The sequence below is a fragment of the Chroicocephalus ridibundus genome, chromosome 2, assembly GCF_963924245.1.
Source record: "Chroicocephalus ridibundus chromosome 2, bChrRid1.1, whole genome shotgun sequence".
Taxonomy (NCBI): Eukaryota; Metazoa; Chordata; class Aves; order Charadriiformes; family Laridae; genus Chroicocephalus; species Chroicocephalus ridibundus.
In genome coordinates this window covers 39,609,724-39,635,116 of record NC_086285.1, presented here as the reverse complement: position 1 = coordinate 39,635,116, position 25,393 = coordinate 39,609,724, and the positions used below count along the sequence as shown (strand labels likewise).

At 39.0% G+C, this 25,393-nt stretch overlaps 1 protein-coding gene across 1 annotated transcript in view; it reads right to left on the bottom strand.

Annotated features, from left to right (window-relative positions):
• Window positions 1–6,755: 6,755 nt before the first annotated feature.
• Window positions 6,756–25,393, bottom strand: part of PLCL2 (phospholipase C like 2) — a 106,040-nt gene continuing 87,402 nt past the window's right edge. Inside the window, exons 6-7 of the mRNA XM_063325147.1 lie at window positions 16,546–16,655; window positions 6,756–8,023 (exon numbers count right to left, since the gene is read on the bottom strand). Of these exons, the coding sequence (XP_063181217.1) occupies window positions 7,844–8,023; window positions 16,546–16,655 (290 nt within the window). The 3' untranslated portion in view covers window positions 6,756–7,843. The remainder of the gene's footprint in view (window positions 8,024–16,545; window positions 16,656–25,393) is intronic.

Sequence of the window (25,393 nt, the reverse complement as noted above, 5' to 3'; positions counted from 1 at the left end):
GAAACTGCACTGAGGATGTCTTTTGCTATGTGGATGATAAAAGCAGTGGAGGTGATTGATTTTTAGAGCGTGTAGTGCTCCAACCTGTTCTGTGCATCTCCACCAGCATAGGTGCACGGTACCTTTTCAGGGTCCTACTCCTAGGATCATACCGCTCTCAGTAACGTGGCTGTGGTAGGCAAAGCCTATCACTGTGCTTCTGGTTAGCCTGAAACACACTGTTCATATCTGATCATTGTTTTTGCAGTTTTCCTCTGGGCTTCGAGCTGTGGCAGAGATTTTATGTGGGTAGAAAATGCCATTTTCCTTTTGCCAGAATTCTTCTGGGGAGATGCTGTCAGAGTGCTCCATCACATATGATGGATCATCACTTACAGAGAATTATCTCTAATACAAAATTGAGTTTTTATCTTGAACTGTCATGTCTGAGAAGTCTCGCCTGTGACACAGGGGAGGGAAAGGAGCTGGATTTAGTAGCTGATTCCTCCTCCAGGACTGAATACATCCTATCTCTCATACCCAGTTCTGTCCTTAATCTCGTAACTGCTGCCGCCTGCCCTTCCTGAGCTAAGAGGTCTCCTCTGTTAGTACCATCCCCAACTCAGCCTCCCCCAGTGCTAAGCTGTGCTCACCTTATAGTGACCAGACTTTCAGCCCAAAACTATGTGTTGCCACAGTGCTGACAACACTAGTGCTTGTCATGCACTCGGGCTCTTACTGTTGGTGAGATATTAGCTGCTACAATCGTGTTGGAAAGAGTGCTGGAAAAATACTCAGTTGGCAAATCAATACAACTCTCTCCGAGTGAATAAACTTTAGATACTGGTTGTGAATCAAGGCTTGGAAAAAAAATGGGAGGAAAGTGTACGGTTCTGTAAAACTGTGCAAATCAACATAAGCACAAAATAACTGCAGGCTAGAGAAAGAAGTTCAGGGAACGCTGTTTCCAGTCCCGCTTGACGACTGGTCCCCGTCACAGACACGAGGCTCCCTGAAATGGAGGGACGGCCATTACTCTCCACAAGTACAGATTCCTGGTCTAAGAGGTGACCCTTGTTTCTCCATCCAAACAAATTCTGTCTTTTTTCAGTAATCCTGGCACAAGTAGCAGCACCGGTACATTATATAAACAGATATTTGAAGATTTTGTTACATATTCTGACTTAAGAAATTTAATCGTTACTTGCCTAAGGTTGTATCAGAATCACAGCGGGTATCGTCAGCTCTGGAATTTGGGACAGAGACGTTCTACAGCTAAATCCAAGGGATTCTTCTAAGATTTCTGAGAAGGTTTTTTTGATCCATAAAATAACGTCTGAGATAAAAAGAAGTGCTCATGCTGTGAGCCACAGCATAAAGCCCGTATTAAAAGACTAACAAAATCTTCTTTTACTCTCTTACTAGACAGTAAAAATATTGAACCCCCCAGTACTTGGGACCCCACGCAGACATGCTTTGTTTGTAATCAACTAAGATAGGATTTCTATTTCATAGTTCATAATCAACCAACAGGATTTCTATTTCAAAACCCTCTTCACCAACCAGTGGCACATTTGAGTGGGTCTAAGTGTCTGACGCTGACAAACTATGTAGGGATCAGTGCACTTTGTAAAACAGCATCTAGTGAAACCTAACGTACGTGGCACTCAAACACAAAAAGTGCTGCCTTCTCACGATGCACTATTTATACGCCAGTTTATTTTGCTCCTAGCCGCCTTCTGTGGGGGTTATTTTATTTTCTGCAGCCACACAGTATGTTTCTTCTGCTACTTCAAAAAGTGGTAGGTGTCATTTCCTCCAATTCACCGATGGAGGAAGCTGAGGGCCGGAGAACAAAGCCCAGGCCTTTGAGTTCCTGCGCTCCGTTTCCTGGCTCCGCTGCTTTCCTTCTCCCAGACGGTCCCCAACGCCGAGGCCAGCGCGGCACCCAGCCCAGAACGGCCTCTGCTCCTCCAACGTTCATCTCCACGGCAAACAGATAACTAATAAAATATCTAAGCTCGCTCAGAGAGCTCTTGTATGGCCTGCAGGTGGCTCGGCAAGGCTGGATTGCTCTTGACAAAGCACAAGAGGTTCGCGCCAGCTGAATCTCTCTTTTTTGTGCTGCTCCCACTCCAGCTCGAGCTGCCTCCATTCGCAGGCCCGTGCCTCCCAGGCCGCCTCTCAAACGCTGCCCTCCCACTAACACACATTTCCTCTCAACTTCGCTGTGCCAAAGTGGCCCCCAGCGGGAGCTCGGGCGAGCTGAAGTGGCACAAGTACGAACGCACGCAGCTGGGCACAGAAAGCTAAATTAAGAGTTCAGCCTTCACACCTGACCGCTCTCCCAGCATCGCTGCTCTCTTCGCCACGCCAGATGATATTGTCAAGAGAAGAAACATTACGCTTTTGTCCCAAGGTACATTTTTAGTGCCATCGTGAAGCATTAGGGATCCCGCAGGATGGCACGCCATCCCGTGGCTGCCCATATTCCTGGGCAAAAATTCTTTCTTTTTCTTTACATCCAATTCTGCCTATCTTCCTCCTCGTCACTGCTGCCTTTAAGTCCTTAACTGCTTTTCCAACTCAGCTGAGCACCATGGATGCTCCCCTGTGCCTGTGAGGGCTTGTTGTTGCTCTTCTACTCAAGTCCTGTTTCTAATCTTTCTGCTGTGCAGATTATTGCTACTCTGCCTTTCCACAGCCACCCAGAGAACAGAGGTGATGAGTCAGAAAGGGAAGTTTAATACTGTCCAGAAACAGAAATAACCAGAAAACCTCAAGAGTTTTACTGTCTTTTTCTTACTGAGAACAAACAAGTTGTAATGAATAAAGGGCGTCACATGGGTTAGTTTTGACAATTATCAAACTGACCTGGCCCACAGCTGCTTTCAAAATACTGAGAGCAAAAGGAATCAGGGGGCGGTAAGAACTGTGGAGATTATTATTTTTTTTTAAATGTTTACAGGAGTTCAAAAGACCGGAGGTCATTACAGGATATATGCAGCTCTATTAATTTTTAAACCCAGTTATTAAATATTCCGTTTAGAAAGCTTAATTGGTCAGAATGAGTAGGTGTGAAGAGATAAAGAGTGGTGAAGCCTTACACCCATTTACAGTCAAAAGGAGCAAGCTGGTGACTTCACCAGCTTCAGAATTTTGCCCACGATATTAAGACCCCATGGGCTAGTCATCCTCCAGCAGCAGCTCTCCAACTGTTAGCTATATGGGGATAAAACAATTTCACAGTGAAATACAGGCCATTGCATGGGCATACTGTGCCATGAATGTGGCTATACGATCGCCCTTTTTGCAAATTCTACATATTTATTTAGAACCTTCAATTAACACGAGTGTGAACCAAGGTAGCCTAAGGATTAATGAAAGATACACTGTGCACAGGACATGCAGGAGTTTCCTTGATCTGTGCGACAAACAATGCGTACAGAAAGAAGAAATCAGCCTTACTGATAAAATAACATTCATACAGTAGAAGACTAGGAAATCATTGAAACGGAAGGGAAACTCAAGCACTGCAAGAGGGGAGCATTGGGTCCTTTCAGATTAGTTCATTTGATTAGTAGACCAGAGTTATAATTTTTAGTCATCTTGGAACTCAATTCCATTTTCATGCTGGCAACTCTGAATCATCTCTCTCTCTCTGCTGCTTCAACTTCAAAACAGGAAAAAGTGAATGCAGTAACCAGCCATGGAGTCTTACAAAAATATTCCTGTGCTGTACAAAGTAGCTGAAAAAAAAACGCTTGACTCATACAGCATCTTCTACCGTGGCTGCACGGGCCAGTTTGTGGAACTGTGAGGGGCACCAAGCTAGCGCTCCTTGGTGCAGCAGTGTAAGAACATGAAGAGAAGGTAAAGAAACAAAAGGGGAAATTTTTCAACACTGTACTTAAATCCTGATCCTACTGACTTGAGTAGAAGACTGCCACTGATAGCAGGAGGGCCACAACTTTACCAGTAAACAAAGCCTGGCCCCCAGGTTTTGTGTTGAATGCTTTTGCTGTTTTGGTGGCACCAGTGGGTTCAGCAGTGCCTCTCAGAAATTCCTGGAGAAAAGAGTTGTCTTCTGTAGTTGGCCGGTGTGTTTGGAGGATGGAAGGCATGGAGGGCATGGTCCTGGGCTCTGTAAATAAATATCCAATGGCTGGTACATACCACAACAAGCACAACCGATGAGGAGGGGAGTTTAGGTGGGAAGAACGCAGATGAAGCTTAGAAAGATGCTCTTCTTTTCAAACAGGCACTGTTTATCCTTTTTCTTGTATTCAAAAAAAGAATTCACTGTTAAGTGTCTACTTGGTTAATCTGTATGTGAACTCTTCCTTTCCCAATTAGTATTTTCTTTTAAATTGAGCAATATATTGACTTATGTCTCCATACATACCCATACTCACTCACTGATTACTGGAGCCAAACAGAAGCAAAAAAGTCAGATAAATAGTCACTTGTGTTTTGGCTACATCTTTCATCGTTCACAACTATGTAAAGAGTTCAACTGTATACAGCACATTTAAGAAAATAAAGGCAAAGAAAAACGTAAAGTCAACCTGTGACTAATTTCATCTGGAATACTTCACCAGATCTTGGGTGGTTCTTCTTCTATATTATCTGAAATAAATAGTGTAAAAAATGGACTAACAATAAATGTAAATTGCATCATGGATGCAAAGAATGCTTTAAGAAAATACAACTGAGAAAAATATGCTAATAAATTTGGTTTTGAAATTATCATCACTGGGTTAACAATAGAACCTGATACTTCGCTTGCAGGTGTTTATCCTGCATTCTTTTAACACGCAACATGTAAACTCCCTAAAGGATTTTTAACTACACATCATCTTTCAAAGTATCTGCTTGACTGAGTTCATTTTAATGCTTTATGGTACATACAGATCTAGACTGAGTATGATTAATGCATAAAAGTGACCTCCATTTAAGGAATCAGCATGACATTCAAATCCAATCACATTTAAGTGGTCACTTAGCTAAATGCATATATTTTAATTGTTTTTCTTTTTTTTTTTTTTTAAGCAGATACTATGTAAGGATATTACTCCAAAAAAAAAGTATTATCTTCCTTTCTAAAAAGATTGAACAGGATCAGAGTAAGCAGAGTTATAGCTCTGCTATGAGGACAGGCTGAGAGAGCTGGGGTTGTTCAGCCTGGAGAAGAGAAGGCTCCGGGGAGACCTTATAGCGACCTTCCAGCAGGGGGTTGGAACTAGGTATCTTTAAAGTCCCTTCTAACCCAAACCATTCTATGATTCTCTGACTCTTTATCAGGGAGTGCAGCGATAGGATGAGGGGTAACAGTTTTAAACTGAAACTTTTTAGTTTTAGATTAGATATTAGGAAGAAATTCTTTACTCTGAGAGTGACGAGGCACTGGAACAGGTTGCCCAGAGAAGTTGTGGATGCCCCATCCCTGGAAGTGTTCAAGGCCAGGCTGGATGGGGCTTTGAGCAGCCTGGTCTAATGGAAGGTGTCCCTGCTCATGGCAGGGGGGTTGGAACTAGATGATCTTTAAGTCCCTTCCAACTCTAGCCATCCCATGGTTCTATGATTCTATGATATATATTGCAGAGTTGAACACAGAAAATCTGTCCGCCGTCACTTATGTGATACTCATCTTTCACTTAATTTTTTTTTGCCTTAAAGCAAAGAAAAAGTGCCAAACTAGTTTTAATCCTTTCAATGTTCCCTCAACTCTTTCAAGGTTGTAATGTGCTAAACAGAAATATATAAATGCTAAGAATATCCAAGCATTCAATTCTGATAACCTGGTTGGAGAAAGAGACTCCACAGGCTTCATTTGTGATATAAATTACGTCATTCTGTAAATGCCATGCAAATAGTGGTGGGCCAGGACTGCAAACGAAGCTTTACTGGCTTTCAGGCCTTTTTGAAGAACAATGCTAACTGTACCGACGTTTTTCCACAGTCCACACCTTTCAATTAGGACTAAAAATCAGTAGTAAAATTGCAACAGCCTAGGGTTTGGTTTTTCTGATAAAGTGAAACCGACCTTTTATATTTATGGCCCGGCTGTATCTTGATGTGACACATTATTTTACTGTAGATAAATCAGATTTAGATCTGATAGATTTGGCCCTGGAAGACTAATTTCATACTGGCTTGGAATACAGTTCACTACACTGAATTTCATGTTGCTTCCCATCAACTTGAGGTGCAACAGGAAGACTTCCAGCTGACAACATAGAGGACTGTCTAAAAAGCAACGTTTGCAGGTTTTTACAACAGGATAAATGTTTGATTTTGTACAACACAGAATTGAACTAGATCCTGGCAAGATAGTAATATTGAGGCTTACAATCTGTCACTGAAAGAGCTTAGCACCTTCTAAAGCTGCTCCTAACCCATGCAGTTTGACATTTAAAAGTGCAGGCTCAGGATGTGACATTTACTACGCAAATTGTTTTCATCTCTCCCCCCCACCCTGCCTTTAATTTTATAATGACTAGAAAATAAATTTAAGTCCCTAATAATTCCGATTAGGTGCAAGTATACCGATGTCCTTGGACAGAGCTCCATTGACTTTTACAGGAAGTTATATATATGTAGATGTTCATTACAGTCTGAATGCAGAGACAGCATCCTGACTTGGTTACAAAAACAAAAATCCGGGTAGAATGCATGTCCTGAAGACCTCTAATTAAAACAATGCTTTTCAACAGACATCACCATCTTCCCCTTTTTCACCCCAGCTGAACAAAACCAGCATTTTGATCTCTGTAGCATTTTGCTTGTTTTTCTTCAAATTTATTAGCTTCTGTAATTATATAGTCCATTTTATTGTTAAATCAGAAACAGTAAGAGAACACTCTAGGTTGGTATAATCATTTTACAATGAGAATATCAGCTACAATACCTTTACCTAATGTTGTCAGAAAACAAAAACAGAACCAGAACAGCAATTTATTTATTTTTTGACAAACCTGCTTATTAAGATATCACCTATTCTGTAAGGAAGAAAATACTTGAAAAATAAAAAAGTTAAAATTTAGTTAAAAGCTTTACTTGTCTGGGAGCAATCTCATAAAACTCTTTTTAATATGAGCACTTCACTTCACAAAATGAAAAAACTATTTACAACATTTTGCTTGCAGTTTGGTCACATTATCTACACACATTTGCAGAAGATCTTAGGCAAAATAGGTATGTATCTTCTTCTGACATAGGCTATCAGATTGATTGCACATTTTCCTTTTACATAATGGCTCTCCTATAGTGCACTGAAGTCAGTGATCACTGTCTAATTACATTCTCATTTTATTTTATGGCTCAACAATAAAATCAATACCTCTTCAAACCCAAGTATCTGAGCGTCTGAATTACATATAGTGTGTGAAACATCTGGATTTTACTTGTTTGGCCTGATTTTCAAGAGACTAATTCACCTCACTAGCACAATTAACAAATTGTGCAAACGAATAAAGGACCTGTGCATCTAACTCGCTTGAAAATCAAAGCATCTTGTCAAATTCTGTCAACTGACTTCCCTCTAGTTACAGCTCATTTAAAAAATGTTCATTTCCCTATGGCACTATAATGAACTTTTCAGCACACTATTACTGAATTACAGTATCTTTTACATATATACTATATTTTGGCCAATAATGTAATTTCCATGTCACACAATATCATTGCCTTCACAAACAGAGTTGCTACATACATTCACAGTTTCAATAGATTGTAATTAGCTTCTCCAGTTGTGCTTTAAAAATTCCAAATATTTTCCAACAGTAAGTGCAAAGCAAATGTCCTATGCAGCTACAATTGGTCACAGAGTTATAAACTCCATAATTACGAGAAGAGCATTCTCTCATTCTCCATTTTCATCACCTGCTTTTTCAGGTATGACCTCCAGACTTCGGCGAGGCTTTGAGATTTCGGCATTTTCAGTGCCTGGCTTATTGAGTCCACATGAAAGAGTGGCATAATGGATTTGTTTCAGATTCTCCAGTGCTTCATTTTTAGCATATTTGAGAAGATCAGCTTGTCCCTGTAAGAAAAAAATGCAGTTAGAATACACAATTGTTAATAGGATTATCTTCCCCCCACCCTCTGTTTGTTTCAGATTAATGGTACAGATGCCCTGCTCAAAAACAAACCCAAAAATCAAACCAAACCGAACCTCAAAATTGGATTACTTGAAGTTAGTAAGAACCAAGCTCTACCTAACATCTTTCGGGAAAGTAATCTGTGCTGTATTTTTCAATCCATGGGGACTATAAAATGTTTCTGCGTAGAGAAAATTGTGAAGGCTGATTTTAATACTTCAGGGAGCAGTTAAACTGGTTTGGGTTTTGGTTCTTTGAGGTGTTTTTTTCCTAGCAATGTGATTCATTCAATAGTAGCACGGTAAAGGATCAAAGTTTGTCAAAGCACGAAATATGAAAATACAGGTTTGTCAAAGCAACATGTAAGAAGGACAGTGATGACAAAGACTTCACAGGGCTATTTGCAGTTCAGCGCTATCCCCCATTACTTGCCATCTTACTCTTCACTGTAAGTTGCAAAATACTTTACAAGTACTTAAAGTTGTAAAGTAAAGTACTACTCATCATGGTAAGTAAAACTGTAAGAGAAACTGTTCCAGACTTAGGCAATTTGTCTCTGTCCTGCATTATTAGCTACTCTATTTCTTTCTATCGATTAAAGCCCTCTAAGGGGGCAACAGTTCTCATGATACAGACTTTGGACAAGGCAGTTCCTGCCGCCACTACCTGCCTGCCCTGCCCACACGCAGGAATGAGCAAGGCTGCAGCTCATGGTGACCACGTGTGTCCTACCGGTGGACACAGGGAAGTTCACAAATATGTGCAGAAAGTCTGGAAGAGCCAAAGCGACGGCACTGCACCTGTGCTCCCGAAGAACTGCCCCACAGCTTACAGAAAGGAAAACGATGCTTCAAAAATAACGTTATCTTAAACAGTGTAATTTCCAGCTGAAGGGGAGAAAAACACACACGCACACACAAACCCAAGTACTGTAGTTCCTTGAGACTGTCAGTTCCTATAAAGTCTAATAATGTACGAACACTGACTGCACCTTTTCCTGTAACTGGGGTGCTCATGTCTGTCCTGTGTAAATTCTGGCTCCTGACAGACACTTCTCTTGAAGAGATGCTAATGTCTTTTTGAGAGACATAATGGCTATGTTGCCTCTCCTTTGCCAAAAAAAGTTGAAATCTAACTTTACTTTTTGATTTAAAAATTAAAGGAGAGGTAGAACAGCAGTCAGACAAAAACATGTGTGCACTCATGGTGTGATACTTCAGCCTTTCTTCTTTAGCAACTCAGAACATAAATACTACCCTATGAAGTAAGCAGAATTACGCATTTGAGGCACACAAATTGAAAACAAATATTGCTTTCTTCAAAGAAATAATGCCCCCCCTCCCCTTATCCAAGACTATAATAGTCAAAGTGGTTTTTTCTGATTACCAGACAGAAAAAAATCTGGAAGTTCACCAATAACAGCATAAACTTCAATAGTATTTTCTTCTACAGAAAACCAGGGCTACTTTTTCTTTTAAATCACATACTTTTTTTACAAACTGACAAACAACTAAAAGCTAATTTAAAACACTCCAGCAGACTAAATGAGTCATATCTGGAGTGCATCTGTTTCTAGCCCAAGTTCCATTTTACACGGATTAGGAGAATATAGTTCTGGAACTTTAATCAAGTTGTTTATTATAGGCAGAGCTGCTAGCAACAGTCTATTAATAAGGTGGCCCAAAATTTCTCATTTTAAAAAAAAACAAAACTGCTTTCAGTTGCTTATATGCTTGCCAAACTTTAACTACTTCAGCTGATACTCTCTATACAGGATTTTTTGCCACTGGCAGACTTTATTTTTATTACCATTTAATATTATTCTTTAACCTCATCCACATGGTTCATTCAGTTCTGAGAATAAAGACGGGAAAATGCTGTCAGAATTTCTGTAACAATCTCCCATCCTTCCATCCCCACTCCCACTTGGGGTAGGGACTTGTAATTCAAACGACTTCAGGGACCCAGAGCAGTGGGTTTTGTTTATTTTTAATAAACAAAAATCAGATTTTGAACATGGTTAGTGCAATCACTCAGGATTGTATTCTCGATCATTCTTCACCTCTTGACAGCTCCAGCAATGTGGCAAGACAATGCATATTCCATTCCCACACAATAACGAATATGCGTTATAAAAAAAAGTTGAGTTTTTCCTGTATGGCTTCTCCAAGTTGTCTTGCCACCAACATTTGGTTGCCAAAGCAGGCAGTCCAAAAGCCAGACTGGAGGAAGGGAAGGAAGAGCCTGGAACAGGGACTCTGGAGAGGAGGCGGATGGAGAAAAGGAGGGGGTGAGAGCGATCTCTGAGACTGACCTGGCAAGAAGTCTAGGGCTGCAGAAAGGGAGGTCAGACTGTACTATACAAAGTAGAGACTAGATCTTACTGAAAGAGGAGATTGTGAAATAATGACAAACGAACACAGTGCGGCAACACTGAATTTGGACCAGACAGGTGAGTGCAGAAAGGGAAAGACTGAGGCAACATTTGGGATTGGAATACAGAAAGAAAATGAACTGACAAAATCCAACACAGTAAAATGTGTTGAAAATGACAGTCAAGTAGAAGGACTAACAACTCAAAAAGAGTGAGAGAGCTTGGTAATGGGATTAAAAGTTGGTGAGACAGAAAAACAAACAAAAATGCAGAGCAGGGAGAAAACCGCAGAATACAACGAAATCAGGTAAGGTGATGAGAAAACTAAAATTAAGACTCATCAGGAAGGATCCCTAGAGGAGGCAAAGTGGGGGCAATATGATCTGGAAAGCAATGGGAGAAAACTGCCAGAAGAGAAAATTAGGCACCAAGTAGGAACACAATACCGGATGATGGAGGAGAGAGAGGAAGGAAGAAGCCAGGGGTTAGTGGGAATGGCTGGATTTTCATCAGGGAACTGGGAGTGTCTGGACAAGACTGATCAGGGAAGAAGAACCTTGTAGACAAGAGAGATCTGGGATAAGGGGCTGTATTATTGTGGACAACAGGGGTTCAGACTAAACACATTCAGCCAAGTGGGATCAAGTTTAAACAAGGGTGAAACAGAAAAATGAATCTGTGTGTATCAGATACTCTCTTCTCCAACACTTAGAAGGAAGCAATTGATTTCTGAATGCCACTGAACTCAGAAAAATGTTTGTGAAACCAACTGGTTGTCATTATCTGCTGGCAGTCTTGATCCAAAGACAAAACAAGAGCAACCACTGCTACCAAATACGGCACAAGCTCAAGTGAGAGAGGTCTGCGCAATGGATGTAAAGTGCCTAGCTCTGTTGATGTACCATCATGAAGCCATATGCCGGGTAAAAAAAGCAGTATGCATCTTAAAAATGCAAGTTGTAATCACAGTGAACAGTGTTGAACAGTAATACAACACATCTGAAAGGCAGAAAAGTAAAAAAGTCATCCAGATCTGAAAAAATTGCCCCCCCCACTCAGTTAAAAGAAGTCAAAGACTTTCCTTCTGGTTACATATCAAATGTCTCTTGTCCAAGGGCTCTCAAGATTCAGTTTCAATTCTATGCTGAAATAAGATCATGTGCCATTGATTTAATAAGTAAATTAATAGTACTGTTGGTTGACTACAAGCTGGAACACAGCAATCTCTCACTTCTGTGGGCTACTCAAAGGCCTTTCACCTTCTCACTAGCCCCAAATGGCTATATGCCACTTGCTCCTAAAACACATACTGCAAAGCCAATACAAGAAATCTCTCAATGGCTCAAACCCTAGTCAAGCAGATTTATCATAAGGAAGTACAAAAAACCTACAAAGCTGATCCAAAGAGACAACCCAATGCTGGAATCTAGAGCAGTTGCAGAACCAAACCTGTATAATGTTTCTCACTATATGGTAGGGCTGGCTCTGTCAGCCTTTCACCTCTGAAAACTGTAAATGAGTTCAATCCTTTAGTGTTGTCCGGCAAACACGCCACAAAACTCAAATTTACTCCCAGGACTGTGGTTAATGGGCATTTTGTGAAAATTCCCATCTAGGAACAGGCCTTGCACATCACAAGTGCAGAGCACTGCAAGAGCACTGTCCTCACAGCAGCAGATGGCAATTGCTGCTGCCTTTCCTTCACCATGGTTTAAATTCAACTAACAGAACTGAGCACTATGTAACTTCAATATCTGTTTCACACATTGATGTTTATAAGCTTCAGAAAATGAATCAAGCATCAAGCTGTTTTGTAGGCAGACATGAAAAAGACGTTAAAGAACATCAAAGTACAAAACTGATATTCATTCATAAGCTTTTAATAAACAGCAACAACAAAGGATGTGAACTAATGTGGAAGCCCAATTCAATATCTTTCATACCGCTCTGTGCCAATGTGCCTGCACCAACTACTCTGTTTTGGTTTTTTTTTTAAATCAACATTAAGAATCTTCTGTTTGTTTTGTTGCCTTCAGCTCTTGTCTAAAGGGGCAGTGTTTTTATATCATAGCTCTTGAAAGGTAATTAAAAACAAAACCAAAACGGTTCCTATCAGTTCTCATACCTATGAAATGAGATATCATTTCAGAGCCAATCGTATATAGCATCAACTAGAATGTCTCAGCACAGCTACCTTTATAATTTGGTTTGTATTCATTCATGATTTTTGGTTAGCAGGTTATTCAGTAAGTGTGTTAACATGAAAGTAAAACTGTAGAGATGACATTTGAAATAACTGCATGGGCACCCTTTCCCCCTCAAAATCCCAAGAAACTTCCCAAGAAAATCCCAAACCAGTAATGACGGGGCTTCAGCTCAGGTTCTGGGACCCAAAGCTCCTATCAGGAAAAGAAGCCAATATCACTGGGATGTGGGAGGTTTTCTGAGCACCTACAGGACTAGGCAGCAGCTATCAGACGCTTTACGGATGCCCCATGGTGACAACAGGGCTGCCTGAATCCATTTGCAGGTTTGGTCCATAAAATTCAGATGATTTTTTTTTTAAATATATATTCAAGAAATTGCACCCCTATAAGTGGCTTGAGTGTTCCATTTATAAATACACTTATAAAATTAATGTGGGTGCAGAACCGATGTCATTACAGAGATAAGAGATGCCATGAACTGCATGCCTTGGGATGAAAGAAAGTAATTCAGGTTGTCTAATGTGACATGTCTAAAAACTCATAGCCAACAAGAAGCATCTAACAAATGCTGGAGTGAGAAGTCCCACCTTCATTCTGAGTACTTCCACCAAACTCTCACCGTGTGTTTAAAACAGTTCTTTGTTGCAAAGACTAATTTAAAGATGCTGTTACGCTCTTCCTATGGGCATCTCAAATTCTAAGCCTAGATAGGTTTTTTCCAAAGTTTTGCTATGCCAGGGAAGTCCGTAAATTGTTACATTATGTTGTTTGTAGAAGTCTGCTGCCAGTGTACTTAGAGTGATTTTCTTTCTTCAACTGTGTACTCTTCCTGGCAGGAAATGTGATTATCTATGTTTAGAAAATAGGAGTGCTATCAGTCTGAGTAATGACAATAAATAAATTACAAGCAAATGATCTTGCAAACTGCCTATTTGAAAGAGAAGAATATTCTCATACTGTACAATCTCTAAATCTCTCAGGCAACAAAATTCACTAAAGCAGACTAAATTTACTCTAAGTGATATTCTGAAGTTACACAAGTATCAGTATGTGCATATATGGGGAATATACACATACACAAATTGAACAGAGATATTTCAGCTGAATTCAAACATACTATACCAATAATAAATTTGGCCACATGGCTTCAAATTAGCAATAATAAAATCCTTTAGAACAGCAACTGTAACGTGTGTGCGTGTGCACACACATGTATAGATATTTAATAGCTACGTCAGACGTTCTAAACAAAGAGTTCCCCTAGAATTAAGCTGTCAATTTTGTTATTTTATCCAAGTTTCCATTGCATCAACTGTACTCAAAATGTCCCAATTGAAAAAAAAGATCAATATGTACCTTCAGGGTAAAATGCAACTTAATTGGTTTGGAAATAACATCAGCCACACCATGTGAGCATTCTGCGAGTTCTCTGAGGGAGCTGAGGATGGTGCTCATGTAGAATTATTTAGTAATGCTGATCAGAGCCACACAGCAATTCCTAAATCATAGCCAAGAGACCACGTAAAATACTGTTTATAATTACAAGGACAAAGAACAAAAAGTTAAATCCATCTAAGCATGGCACTGCCTTTGGTGTGTTGGTTGCTCAATTGTCTTACTTGTTGAACAGCAAAATTTGGGGCCACTGAATAGACAGGGGTTTATTTTTGTGCTGTTCAAGAGGGAAGCTAATTTGACACAGGCAGGGAATTCAACAGAAAAAATAAATTCTTAAAGTGGCTCAGATTGTCACTCTCCTGATTAATTTTTGCTCTAAAAAATGCAGGCATCCCTGTCCTCACGTATTTTTTAGAGAACTAGAAAAATGGAAAATGGAAATGGAAAAACAGTATTAGATCAAAATTATGCTTGCAGGTCTTTTTCTCCCGACAGGAAGCGTAGTGTCTTAGAAACGGATAAACTTTTTGTCTTTAATTATGTAACACAGGACAAGTTATGGTTACAGCCTATCGTTAAGACTTTGGAGTGAAAAACCTCAACGTGTTACTTCAAAAAAATCACAGCCTCTAACTTTCTGTACATCTAACTCTGAATAACAGCACTTAATAGATGTCTATGTGAACTGTAATACTTGTAACTAACTTTTAAAATGCAACAACATACCAGAACCTTCTGTAACACCTCCTGTTAATGTTTTGACAACAGGCTGATTAAAAATCTCACTGATTTTTTTGATAAAGTACTAATTATGGGACAAATTGTACCTTCCTACAGAAAGGACCTTAATCTGCGAGTAGAAAAAAAACACGTCAACATTGAAGAGATTTTCTCAATAATCTCTTCAAAAGGAAGGCCTTTTAACTTCATAATTATGTTAATCCTAAGGATATGCACAAAAGCCCTTCAGTGCTCTGAAGAGCCAGAACTATCATGTGGGTTCTCCGATTCCTGGCTTAGGCAGAAATCACGACTTCACATTTCAGTCGCTCATCAACTGCAAACCTCACCCCCGCCAAACCCTTATGTTCTGAATGGAAAGCAGAGACGAAGCAAAGGTATTGCTGTTTCAGGCAGCATGAAAATAGATCTCCCTATCCAAGCTGGTATCTGATACCTTTGACGGAAAAGTAAAGAACGGGTAAGAATTTATTTCCTTGATGTTTGCCCAAACCCACTGAAGTGATTCCTCTATATCCCCTAGGTAGCACAGGAATGGTACTTGATCATCCCATACACTGTCTTCAGGAAACTCCACTCTAATAAAGGAAAAGTGACAGTCTGGTCCTTTTACCTATAAGCAGAACCTGCACGCATATTTTTAGAATGTATTAACTGTACACGCTGGGGCAAAGTTAACCTCTTTTTGATTCTCCTCTGCATTGGACTTGTGCAGTGTAACACAAGGGGGACCAGAGCACCAAGCAACACCGTGAAAAGCTTAACAGTTGAAACCAACACGAAAAGCTGGAGAAATACATGTGTACTACTGCTTTTCTGTAGTTGTTCACTGTAAGAAGAGGCAATAGGGAATTCTATTTTCAATAAGAACTAAAAATAAAAAGTAAGTGGGAGAAAATAATTTTCTTTATAATTAAAACAGACTTTATAGTTTAATGTAGTGATGAAATATTTGAGTGGGAGACAGGAACTCATTAGTGGATGTAAACACAAAACTTGAATAATTTGGGCTAAAAGGATAGTGTCATGGGAATAAATTAAGGGAAGCAGTTTTGCTATCTCTATAAATTTTTATATACTCTGCTGAGATGAAAGACCAGTGATAAGAAACCTGAACTGTTCCACATTCTGGTTTCCTGAGGGTCTCTGACAGAACGCTTTTTTATACTTCATCGCTTATTGTCGTGTCAAAATGTAAGCAGATGCGCTTGACAGAATGCAAAGAGAATCTCTAGCTCATATACCGTCAACTTACTCCAGTCTGGATTGTTAATGTAATTTGTATGTATCATTAATCACCATTCATCACTGACTGAAATAGCAACAGCTTCCCTTCTGTTTTCCAATAACTGCATTAACCTTAATACTCTTTCTCCCTTTCAAGTCACAAAGCAGGGTTTAAACAGCAGCACAGCTTCCTCCCAGCTCAAGTCGCCTCACAGAAATCAATACTCATTGTTTCACCCATGTATTCAAGATTACAGGGGATGCTGTTCACGTTAAAGGGTTGTAAGAAGAAAATGTCAGACAAACTAAATGAAACAACCCCCCCCCAACAACAGAAAATAAGAAATATTCACACAGAGAGTCTGCTGTGTTTTCAAGTTACATAAACTAAACTGAATATGGTTACAAAAGTGAATAAATCCAGTTGAACTGTGACACAGAGTAAAGACCAGTAACAATATTAGAATGCCAGTTGTGAATGGAAAAATACAGTAACTAACCATGGAATACACATTACCTTTAAAATTGTAATGTTCCACGTAAAACTTTCTACTGATTTTTGCAGTTTTCTTTCTTTTAAGCCTTCTCTTGCTCCTATATTGTGCAGGTTTTCATGAAACTCCATTGCTGTGGAAAATAAAAGAGGGAAGAATATAATAACTATTTTAATGCATTTTTTGATCACAGAGAGAGAGAGAGATTTGAAACTCATAAGGAAAAACGACAGTGAAAAAGCTTCAGAAATTCTATTCCTCAAGCACAAATGTATCTGGACTAGTAATGTGCAATGTTACACAGCATGCCAATACACACAGATCTCTCCAAGCCAAAATCCACACTGAAGTACCTGTCGGGTCACTGCCATACAAAGATGGAGCAAAGCAAATATTTACTATACAAAAATCTTCTTTAAGCACAACCAAACTTGTTGCACCATACATAAAAACCTTTTTGCGAGTTGCTATAGATGGGAACAGCAATTTCATGAAATACTTTATCCGAACAAATTTATTTTGTGCCGTGCTCTTTTATGCACTAACTTTACATCACAGTTGTCCGGCTAACAGTTTATATGTTGGGGCAGCCCAGAAAATAACCTTGTCACCATACCCTGGAGGAGAAAAAGAATAGTTGTGAAGAAGGAGCACCAAGCAAACCCCTAAGGACATTTTACCACACCCATGTAAACTACTGTGTCCACAAAAGCTCTATCTGATAAACTGGAAACCAAATTATAGCTTAATTAAAAATTATACTTTTAATTATGTTGAGATCTTCTATTTGCCCAGGGAGTATATGTGCTTCAAAATTTACATGTAACTAATTATCATGGAATAACCATACAAACTTGCATTGGCTGTCAATCCTAGAGTAGACTGACTTTTAAGGACATTATAGTATCTATTCTTCGTAAGCTCTCTACCCGACACTCATGTCTCATTACAAGAAAAAGACTGATACACACACACATACATTTTTAAAATTATTCATAAATTCATTTGAAAGACGAGATTGTTCCTTTTAGCCTTTCTTACTATTTTAAATTTTACTACAAGCAAAATAAATGGCAAATAGTTTCCCTGAATTAAACGACTGCATCATTTTTATTTCCAACACTTCTCCATAGCTCTGCCTCTGCCCCTAGAGTACAGCTTCAAGTAAACCATTCATATTCTACTTCCCCAAAACAGATTTCTAACCAGGTGAGAAGTTAAAGTTCATTCATCCACCACTGTTTCCAAGTATCCAATTCCTGCTCACATCATCAAAAAAAATAAACTCCCAATATGATCATGGAAAGATTATGCACAGATCCATATCTACAACAATAAATTTCTAGAGCCACCATAAAAATACAGATTTTCTGATCTGTAAGATGAATTTGGAGACTACACTGCTAAACTTTTGGAGTTCAGTACCTCATTTCCATCTTTATACATATTGCCCTTCAAATCCACAGGCATTAGCGATCGATAATAACCTTGAACTGAAGCCACTCAGAGAGAGATTAAGAATAATGGTGAGGGTCTGCATGATCAATGTGAAATTGGTGCTTTGTAGATTTGAGATTATTCTTATGTATACAAAGTCAGTAGTATCTCAAACACAAAGACAGAAGAGCTCTTTTCTGGTTCACTGACTACCTTCTGTGGTGACTCCCTTCTTTACACTCATGCTACGTTACATTTCTGTTCTGCCAAAGCCACTCCACTCCAGCTGAATATTCCTGGCAGTCCGCAGCAACATCTCAGGGCCCTTTTTCAGAAAATGAGGCAAGTCAGACCATCCTGCCAGGGCACACACATGTAAACCCTCAGCAAACAAGTGCCTCCTGCTTAAACAGCACTAATCACCCCCCTATCCTCAGCATCTCTTCTGGACTGGACAGGGCCACTCCTCATTATCATGCTAAACTAAAGTCATCCTACTCTAAATCTAAACACACAACCAGGGACAAGGAGATTTGAATTTATTTCTGTTTCTATTACTGGTTCGCCTGATAAATTGAAATGAGTTATTTCACCTCTTAGTCTCAGTTTGTCCATCTGCTGAATGGACCGAATAGTATTTGCTACACAATATATGGACAACTTAATTTTAGAGTACGAATGCAGCACAGCATGTAACTGTTGCCTATATGTCTCTTGCTATTCCCCTTCTATGTCCCTGCTTGGTTTTCTTGCATTTTGCCTTAGAACTATTTCATGCATTCATAGTGCAAAGTAATGACAAAAGTGTTAAATTCCAAAATGAAACTGACTTCTCAGAAGATAACAGAAAAAGGAAAAAAGAGGAAAGAGCTTTTCATTTACAGCTAAATTAATAAAACGGAAAATGTGTCCATATGAACACATGTAAAAGTGCCTTTAAGATACGCTTGCAAAGAAAACTGAATGTTAAATGTCTTTTTTTTATAAATACACAGGATTTTCTGTCTCCTTGCAAGTAAAAATTCAGCTCTCGCTCTACTTAAGATATAGTAAGCAAATTACTTTTACGAGGCCTAATTACTTCTAGAATTTTTAGTCCATTAATAATTTTGACCTGCCTGAGAGCTCCTGGACAACAACAGACATAATATTAACCTGATTTATCACTCTATCTATTTCTGCATACGCCACCTGCTCAATCCAAGAAGCACGAGTTACTCATGTTTTACATTTATACTGGCAGATGCTAAAAAGAATATTATCCACAATTTTCTGAGTCATCACAAAGATTATATAGGATATGTATTCTTCGTGTGTTCAGATCGAATTTCCTGCATTTTAATTTGCTCCCATTGCACTAACGTTTTTACCTATAATGAAATTACTATTGATTGTTGTCTTGAGCCAGAAAGATCAGTTCTAAAAGCTTCTTCTGATTGGAGATGACAACTTTACTAAAATCCGTATTTACACAGAATCATTGAGGTTGGAAGGCACCTCTGGAGATCATCTAGTCCAGCTGCTTTGCTCAAAGCAGGGTCAGGTAGAGCAGACTACCCAGGATTGTGTCCAGTTGGGTGTTGAATATCACCAAGGATGGAGACTCCATAACCCCTCTGGTGTGTTTGACCACCTCTTCCCGTGTTTGACCAGCCAAGATCCCGAAGGAGCCTTCTCTGCCCCAGGCTTAACAGTCCCAGCTCTCTCAGTCTCTCTTCATACGGAAGAAGCTCCAGTCCATTCATGAATCATCCTTCTGGCCCTTGCTGGACTCTCACCAGTATGTCTGTGTCTCTCTTGTACTGAGGTGTCCAGACGTGTATGCAGCACTGCAGATGTGGCCTCACTAATACTGACTAGAGGAAAAGGGTCACCTCCCTCAGACTTCTGGCAATGCACTTCCTTAGCTATGTGCAACTTCTTGTCCATCAGGACACCCAGGTGCTCTTCTCTGAACCTGCTTTCCAGCCAGTCAGCCTCCAGCCTGTATTGGTGTGTGCATGGGGTCATTCCTCTCCAGGTCCAGGACTCAGCACTTCCCTTTGCTGAACCCTGTTCCTGGGGTTCCTGTCACCCCTCTTCTCCAGCTTGTCAAAGTCCCTCTGAGTAGCAGCACAACTACCTGCTGTATCCAGCCTCCTCCAAGTTTTGGATCTTCTGTCAGCTTGCTGAGGATGTGCTCTGCCCCATCATCCCGGTGATAAAGGAAGAGGTTTAAACAGTAGTAGCTCCATTATCAAGCCCTGGGGCACACCACTGTTGACTGTCCTCCAGATGGACTTCATGCTGCTCATCACAATGCTTTGAGCCTGGCTGGTCAGCTAGTTTTCAGTGCACCTCACTGCCCACTTATCTGGCCTCTACGTACTTCCTTAGTTTGTCTGTGAGGGTGTTACGAGAGACAGCGTTGAAAGCCTCAATAAAGTCGAAATAAAGAACATCCACTGCTTTCTGCTCCTCCACCAAGCAAGCCACCTCATTGCAGATGGCTGTCAGGTTGGTCAAGCCCAATTTCCCCTTTGTAAATCCATGCTGACTTTTCCCAATCACCTTCTTGTCCTTCATGTGCTTGGAACTGGTTTCTGGGAAGATTTACTCCATCACCTTCCCAAGGGACTGAAGTGAGGCTGACTGGCTTGGTCATACTTTTTACCCTTCTTGAATTTGTTAAACTGTGGTAACTCTACTGATAATGACAGAGTGATGAGGGTTCAAACATCATTACTTGATTCCCTTCTGAGTTTCTGCTTGTGGAATATTAGGGAACTTACTTTGCATAAGCTGCATTAATAAGTCTGGTCAACCCTACTCCACCGTAAGGGCTAGCTGACAGAAGCCACAGAATTTCTTATTCTCGCAAAACAAAAACACTTCCATCTTTCACAATATGACTCAAGTCTTCCATGTTAAAGGCCAGCTTTTCAGTGAAATATTCACCCCCACTATTGTAAGTCATGTAAATACACTGTAACATATGTAACTAAATAGAAATATCATGATGCAACAGGAGGTTTTTAAACAGAATAAAATACCGCCAACAAATGTTCTCAATCACAATCAAAGATTTCACAGCATATCCTTCTCCACTGCAGTACACTTATTTTTTTTTTTAAGCATTCTCATAACCAGTCCTTCAGTATTTCCCAATAATTATTTTCTCCTTCAATGCTGAATCACTTTCTGGTTCCCTAGTGAATGCTGATTAGTTTAGTTTGAATTTCATGATTGTCTTGGTTTTGCCCTCTCTCAGACCCTCCCCCCAACCCCTGAATGCATTAGATAGCTTTACCACTTCTTCATCCCTCCTGGGAATACCTTACCATTCAGGCTCCTCTTCTGAAATTTTATGTACAATTCTTTTCTCATTTTCAATAACTTCAAACAGCATGAGGAAAAGAGAAGTGCTATAAAGCTGATCAGTGCAATAGGAACCCTACAGCACGTAAGAAGGCTAATAAAAATTTGCTTTGTTAATCTAGCAAAAGGAAAACCAAAAGAGGAGTAACTGCTCTCTAGATACATATCAGTCAGGTAAGACACTGGACATCAAAGAATTATTTCAGCAAAAGGGCAATATTAGGACACATGTCTGTCAGTAAAATTGGAATTTATCTAAAATTGAGACCATTGTAGATGTGGTACAGTAAGCAGCCTTGAAAAGGAGAAAATGACTCAAATCAAAAACTCATATTCATTTTAAAATAGAGCTTGACATGATCAATTTCCAAAACTTGTACCTGGTAGTAGACTTCAGGACCTTCCAGGCCTGTGTTACCTCAACCAGCTGCATACTCTGAATAGTATTACATGGCAGACCTCAAACCTGCATCAATTTATGCTCAGCATATTCTGATGGAATGTTTATGTCTAGAAACTAAATAAGAACTGATATGACAGTATAGGAACTGGGATGTCTTATTGCTACGACATACTTCAATAACAAAAACCTCTTTCCTAAGTAAAACATACACGACAATACAACAGTCTTGATGGGCTGATAAGAATTCTGAGCCATCACTTGCCAGAATTAGAATGTTAGCTTTATTTTATAGTCGTGGATTTTTAATCAATATTTTAATTATCACAAATATGTTCAGAGGATCCAAAACCTTTGATAACTAACAAGATGTCAGCTTATAATATGCATGCTATTGTTTTGCTGATGCTTGAAATGCTGGAACAAGGAAGATGTATTTCTGTTGCTGCCCTGTGTATTGGATATGTTGGCTTTGTAGTGCCAACGTTATAGCTTCAGGGAAAAGCTTTATTTGGGGATGCATTTCAGAAACAACATTGTAAATACTATTAAAAATTACTCCTCTCCAACTGCATTTAGCTTGGAAAAAATAGTTTCTTAATTTCTTCGAAACAAAATAACTTCATATGAAATTCGCTATCCTTAATTACTAACTAGAAATGACACCTCTTGAAATTCGGTTAGAAATTCCTCCCACTACTGAGCTTTCACTATAGTTCCAAGGTAGTGTACTTACGATATTGATTAAAATGTGACATATAAGGCAGCATAAGTGATTCTGCTAGTTTAAAACTAATTGAAGCATAAAAATTACATATATTACACAAGTAGCCTTAAGTCACTGAGCTGTATGTTTATATTTTTGCTTTTTTACTGTACAATATATATATCTTTATTGGAAAACTGTGATAAGTACATTTTTATTAAAATCAAGATGTGAAAAGAGACTGAAAAAAAGGAGAGGTGGAGTTCAGACTGTTTGGAACCCTGTAATATTTAATTTTTTCCTAAGAGTTACTATCACAAAGCCCTGGCGTACAACCTCAGTTTATAGGAAAAAAATTCACACCTTTTCTTTAACTGAGAGTTGAGACAGTCATTTTTCAAGGAATCCTTAGCAAAAGAGCAAGCACAACACTTGCTATACTGTATTTCTAAAGCCAAACTTCTACTTGACATGCTCGTTTGTTTTCTTTGATGAAAGCTTTCTTGCCAAGAGCATGATTTACAACCTAGCTGAGACATGACTACACAGCAGGTGGGCTCCTCCTGGTATAGGTGTTTACTCTTAACAAAGAACTTTATCAATGAAATAGCGCAATAGTAAAACTTTGCCAATAAATGCATATACTGAGCAGGCCTAATATGAAATGGGTAGCAAACAATATTCGTCTATACATGTATAAAATACACACTGATAATACAGCAGTTAAGCACAACTTCAGTCAAGTCAAATGTAATTTATTTCATCCTTGGTAGAGAACTTTTTGATTTAAAAGCAAACCAAATACTTTTCAAAAGAGTAATACCTAAGTAATAAACATTAAATAAATATTAAATATTTTTAAAATGGAAGGAAAACATCATACAGCTCTTGATTAGGTTACTACATATTGCAGCTCAATTACTATATACACTCATCTCGAATGCTTACAGTTTCTGTGAACAAATTGCATCCATGGATTTGTTCTTTACAAGAAAAGAAATCCAAGAAAGCACTTTATAGATCAAAATATTTCTTCCTACACTGTGTAGGTTAAATGGTAATATAGGAAAGAATTTTAGGAAAGAATTTAAGCTGTAAGTACTCACTTCCACATATAAATATTTAATCTGCACATACAACTGCTACACATGGCAACATCTTCGAAAGCCATGGCCTTAGTTTTTTACAGCATTAAATATGTTTCTTAATATTTTTATTTCAGATTATATTCCCTAAACACTCATGTATTTCAACCTCACAAACAATTTCCTCTTAAAACAAAAAACAAATATATCAAATAAAACAATATATCAAATAAACCATGTTAGAGAAGCAACAGAAGTCACTATATCTGTGAATTCTCGTGTATTTTGCTTATAGAACACTTCACACAAAGATTCAAAATGAATCTTAATAAATTAGTACTTAGAACACCTCTGTATTATCTAGGGATCACTACTACGTGCAAAAACTGAACCATAACAGGAACAAGGATTAGACCCTCAAGCACTTCCAAGCACCTGCTTCCCACTGAAGTCACCCAAAACATTTTACGTCATAACTAGAGAATCCGAATGTCATTGCAGATTCTGAGTGCACTGTGCTTCAGCTTCAAGAAGCTCCAGGTCTGAATTATTTGCATTAAAAATATTTGGATTAATACTTGACGAAATAATGTATTAATTAAAAAATACTGAACAACTAATTTAGTTATTTCAACTTCTTTGGCAACGTGCAGTATCTCTGTAGTAAGTGGAAACGTTCCCCAGACACAGACAGCCACGTACTGCCTCTATTGAAACACATTTTGGTACCTGCTGCCCTTTTATTCTTTAAAAGTAGCAAAGACAAATTCTATGCCTGAGATAACCTTCTTATCCCAAACAACAATGGCATTACAGCCTGCCAAAAGCCATGCTCTCTGCAAGGACTGCATTAGTATTTAGTCTTCCAATCCAAACTCATCCATTTCCATACGCAATCACAATAATTCAGTTTTCAATGTGAGACACTTTCTTTAATGCCACTTATGACATAAGATGGTCACCAACTTCTTATGAACGTCAGAAGAGATTCAAAGTAGTTGCAGCACCAAGCTTACACTGTTATGAAGTTATAAAGAGGATATCTGTGGCATCTGGCCTTGATTTAATTAAAACTCGGTTACTTCCAGGAGCTGAGTAACCAGCTTCACCTTCCTCAAACACTTCCAAGAACATTCCTGTGTAACATTAATCTTCTAGTCAATGAAATGCACATCAAGCTACAAAACACAGAAAACCCACTCACTAACACTCTTTCTGTACCTCCGACACAGCAGTCCCACAAAATACACAGAAAACCAAGCCTTCACATATTAAAACATTTGCTCTGAAAAGAAGAATCTTGGTATTTTACCCCCAATGTAGGGAAAACTTTAATCCACAAGGACAGTCCTCCATGAAGTCAGACTACATTTCTGCATGTGGGTGAAGTTAAGCCACTACGATGTATGAGAATGAATTAATACTGTCTATAAAGGGCAGAAACACAGAGCTATGAGGGAGAGGATTTTTTCCAAAGACTGCTGTATCCATCTTTTACTTATCAGCCTTGATCCTCAAGAGAGAACAATGAAAGTCTAAGGAAAAAAGATCCTGATTTTATTGAATGCTAGAAAGCAGTCTTAATACAGACATTGATTATGGCACATTATAATTTCTCCCAGTCTTCAGATCCTGCTAAGCCCACATATTTTCACTGGCAATAGTAATTATTATCTCTTCTGCTTCCACAGAAATGTAACTTCTCCTTTCCTTAGTATCACCTTCTGGTCCAGAGAAGTTGGGTACCTTTTTCTTTCAAATCGCCTGATTAACACAATTAGTTAAACCCAGAGCCATTTCCCCAACCTCTAATTGTTATTGTTTGTTGCTATTGTTTAAAATATGAAGGGGGATGTATATCTGAAAGCCTGTTCAACTTTTCAGCG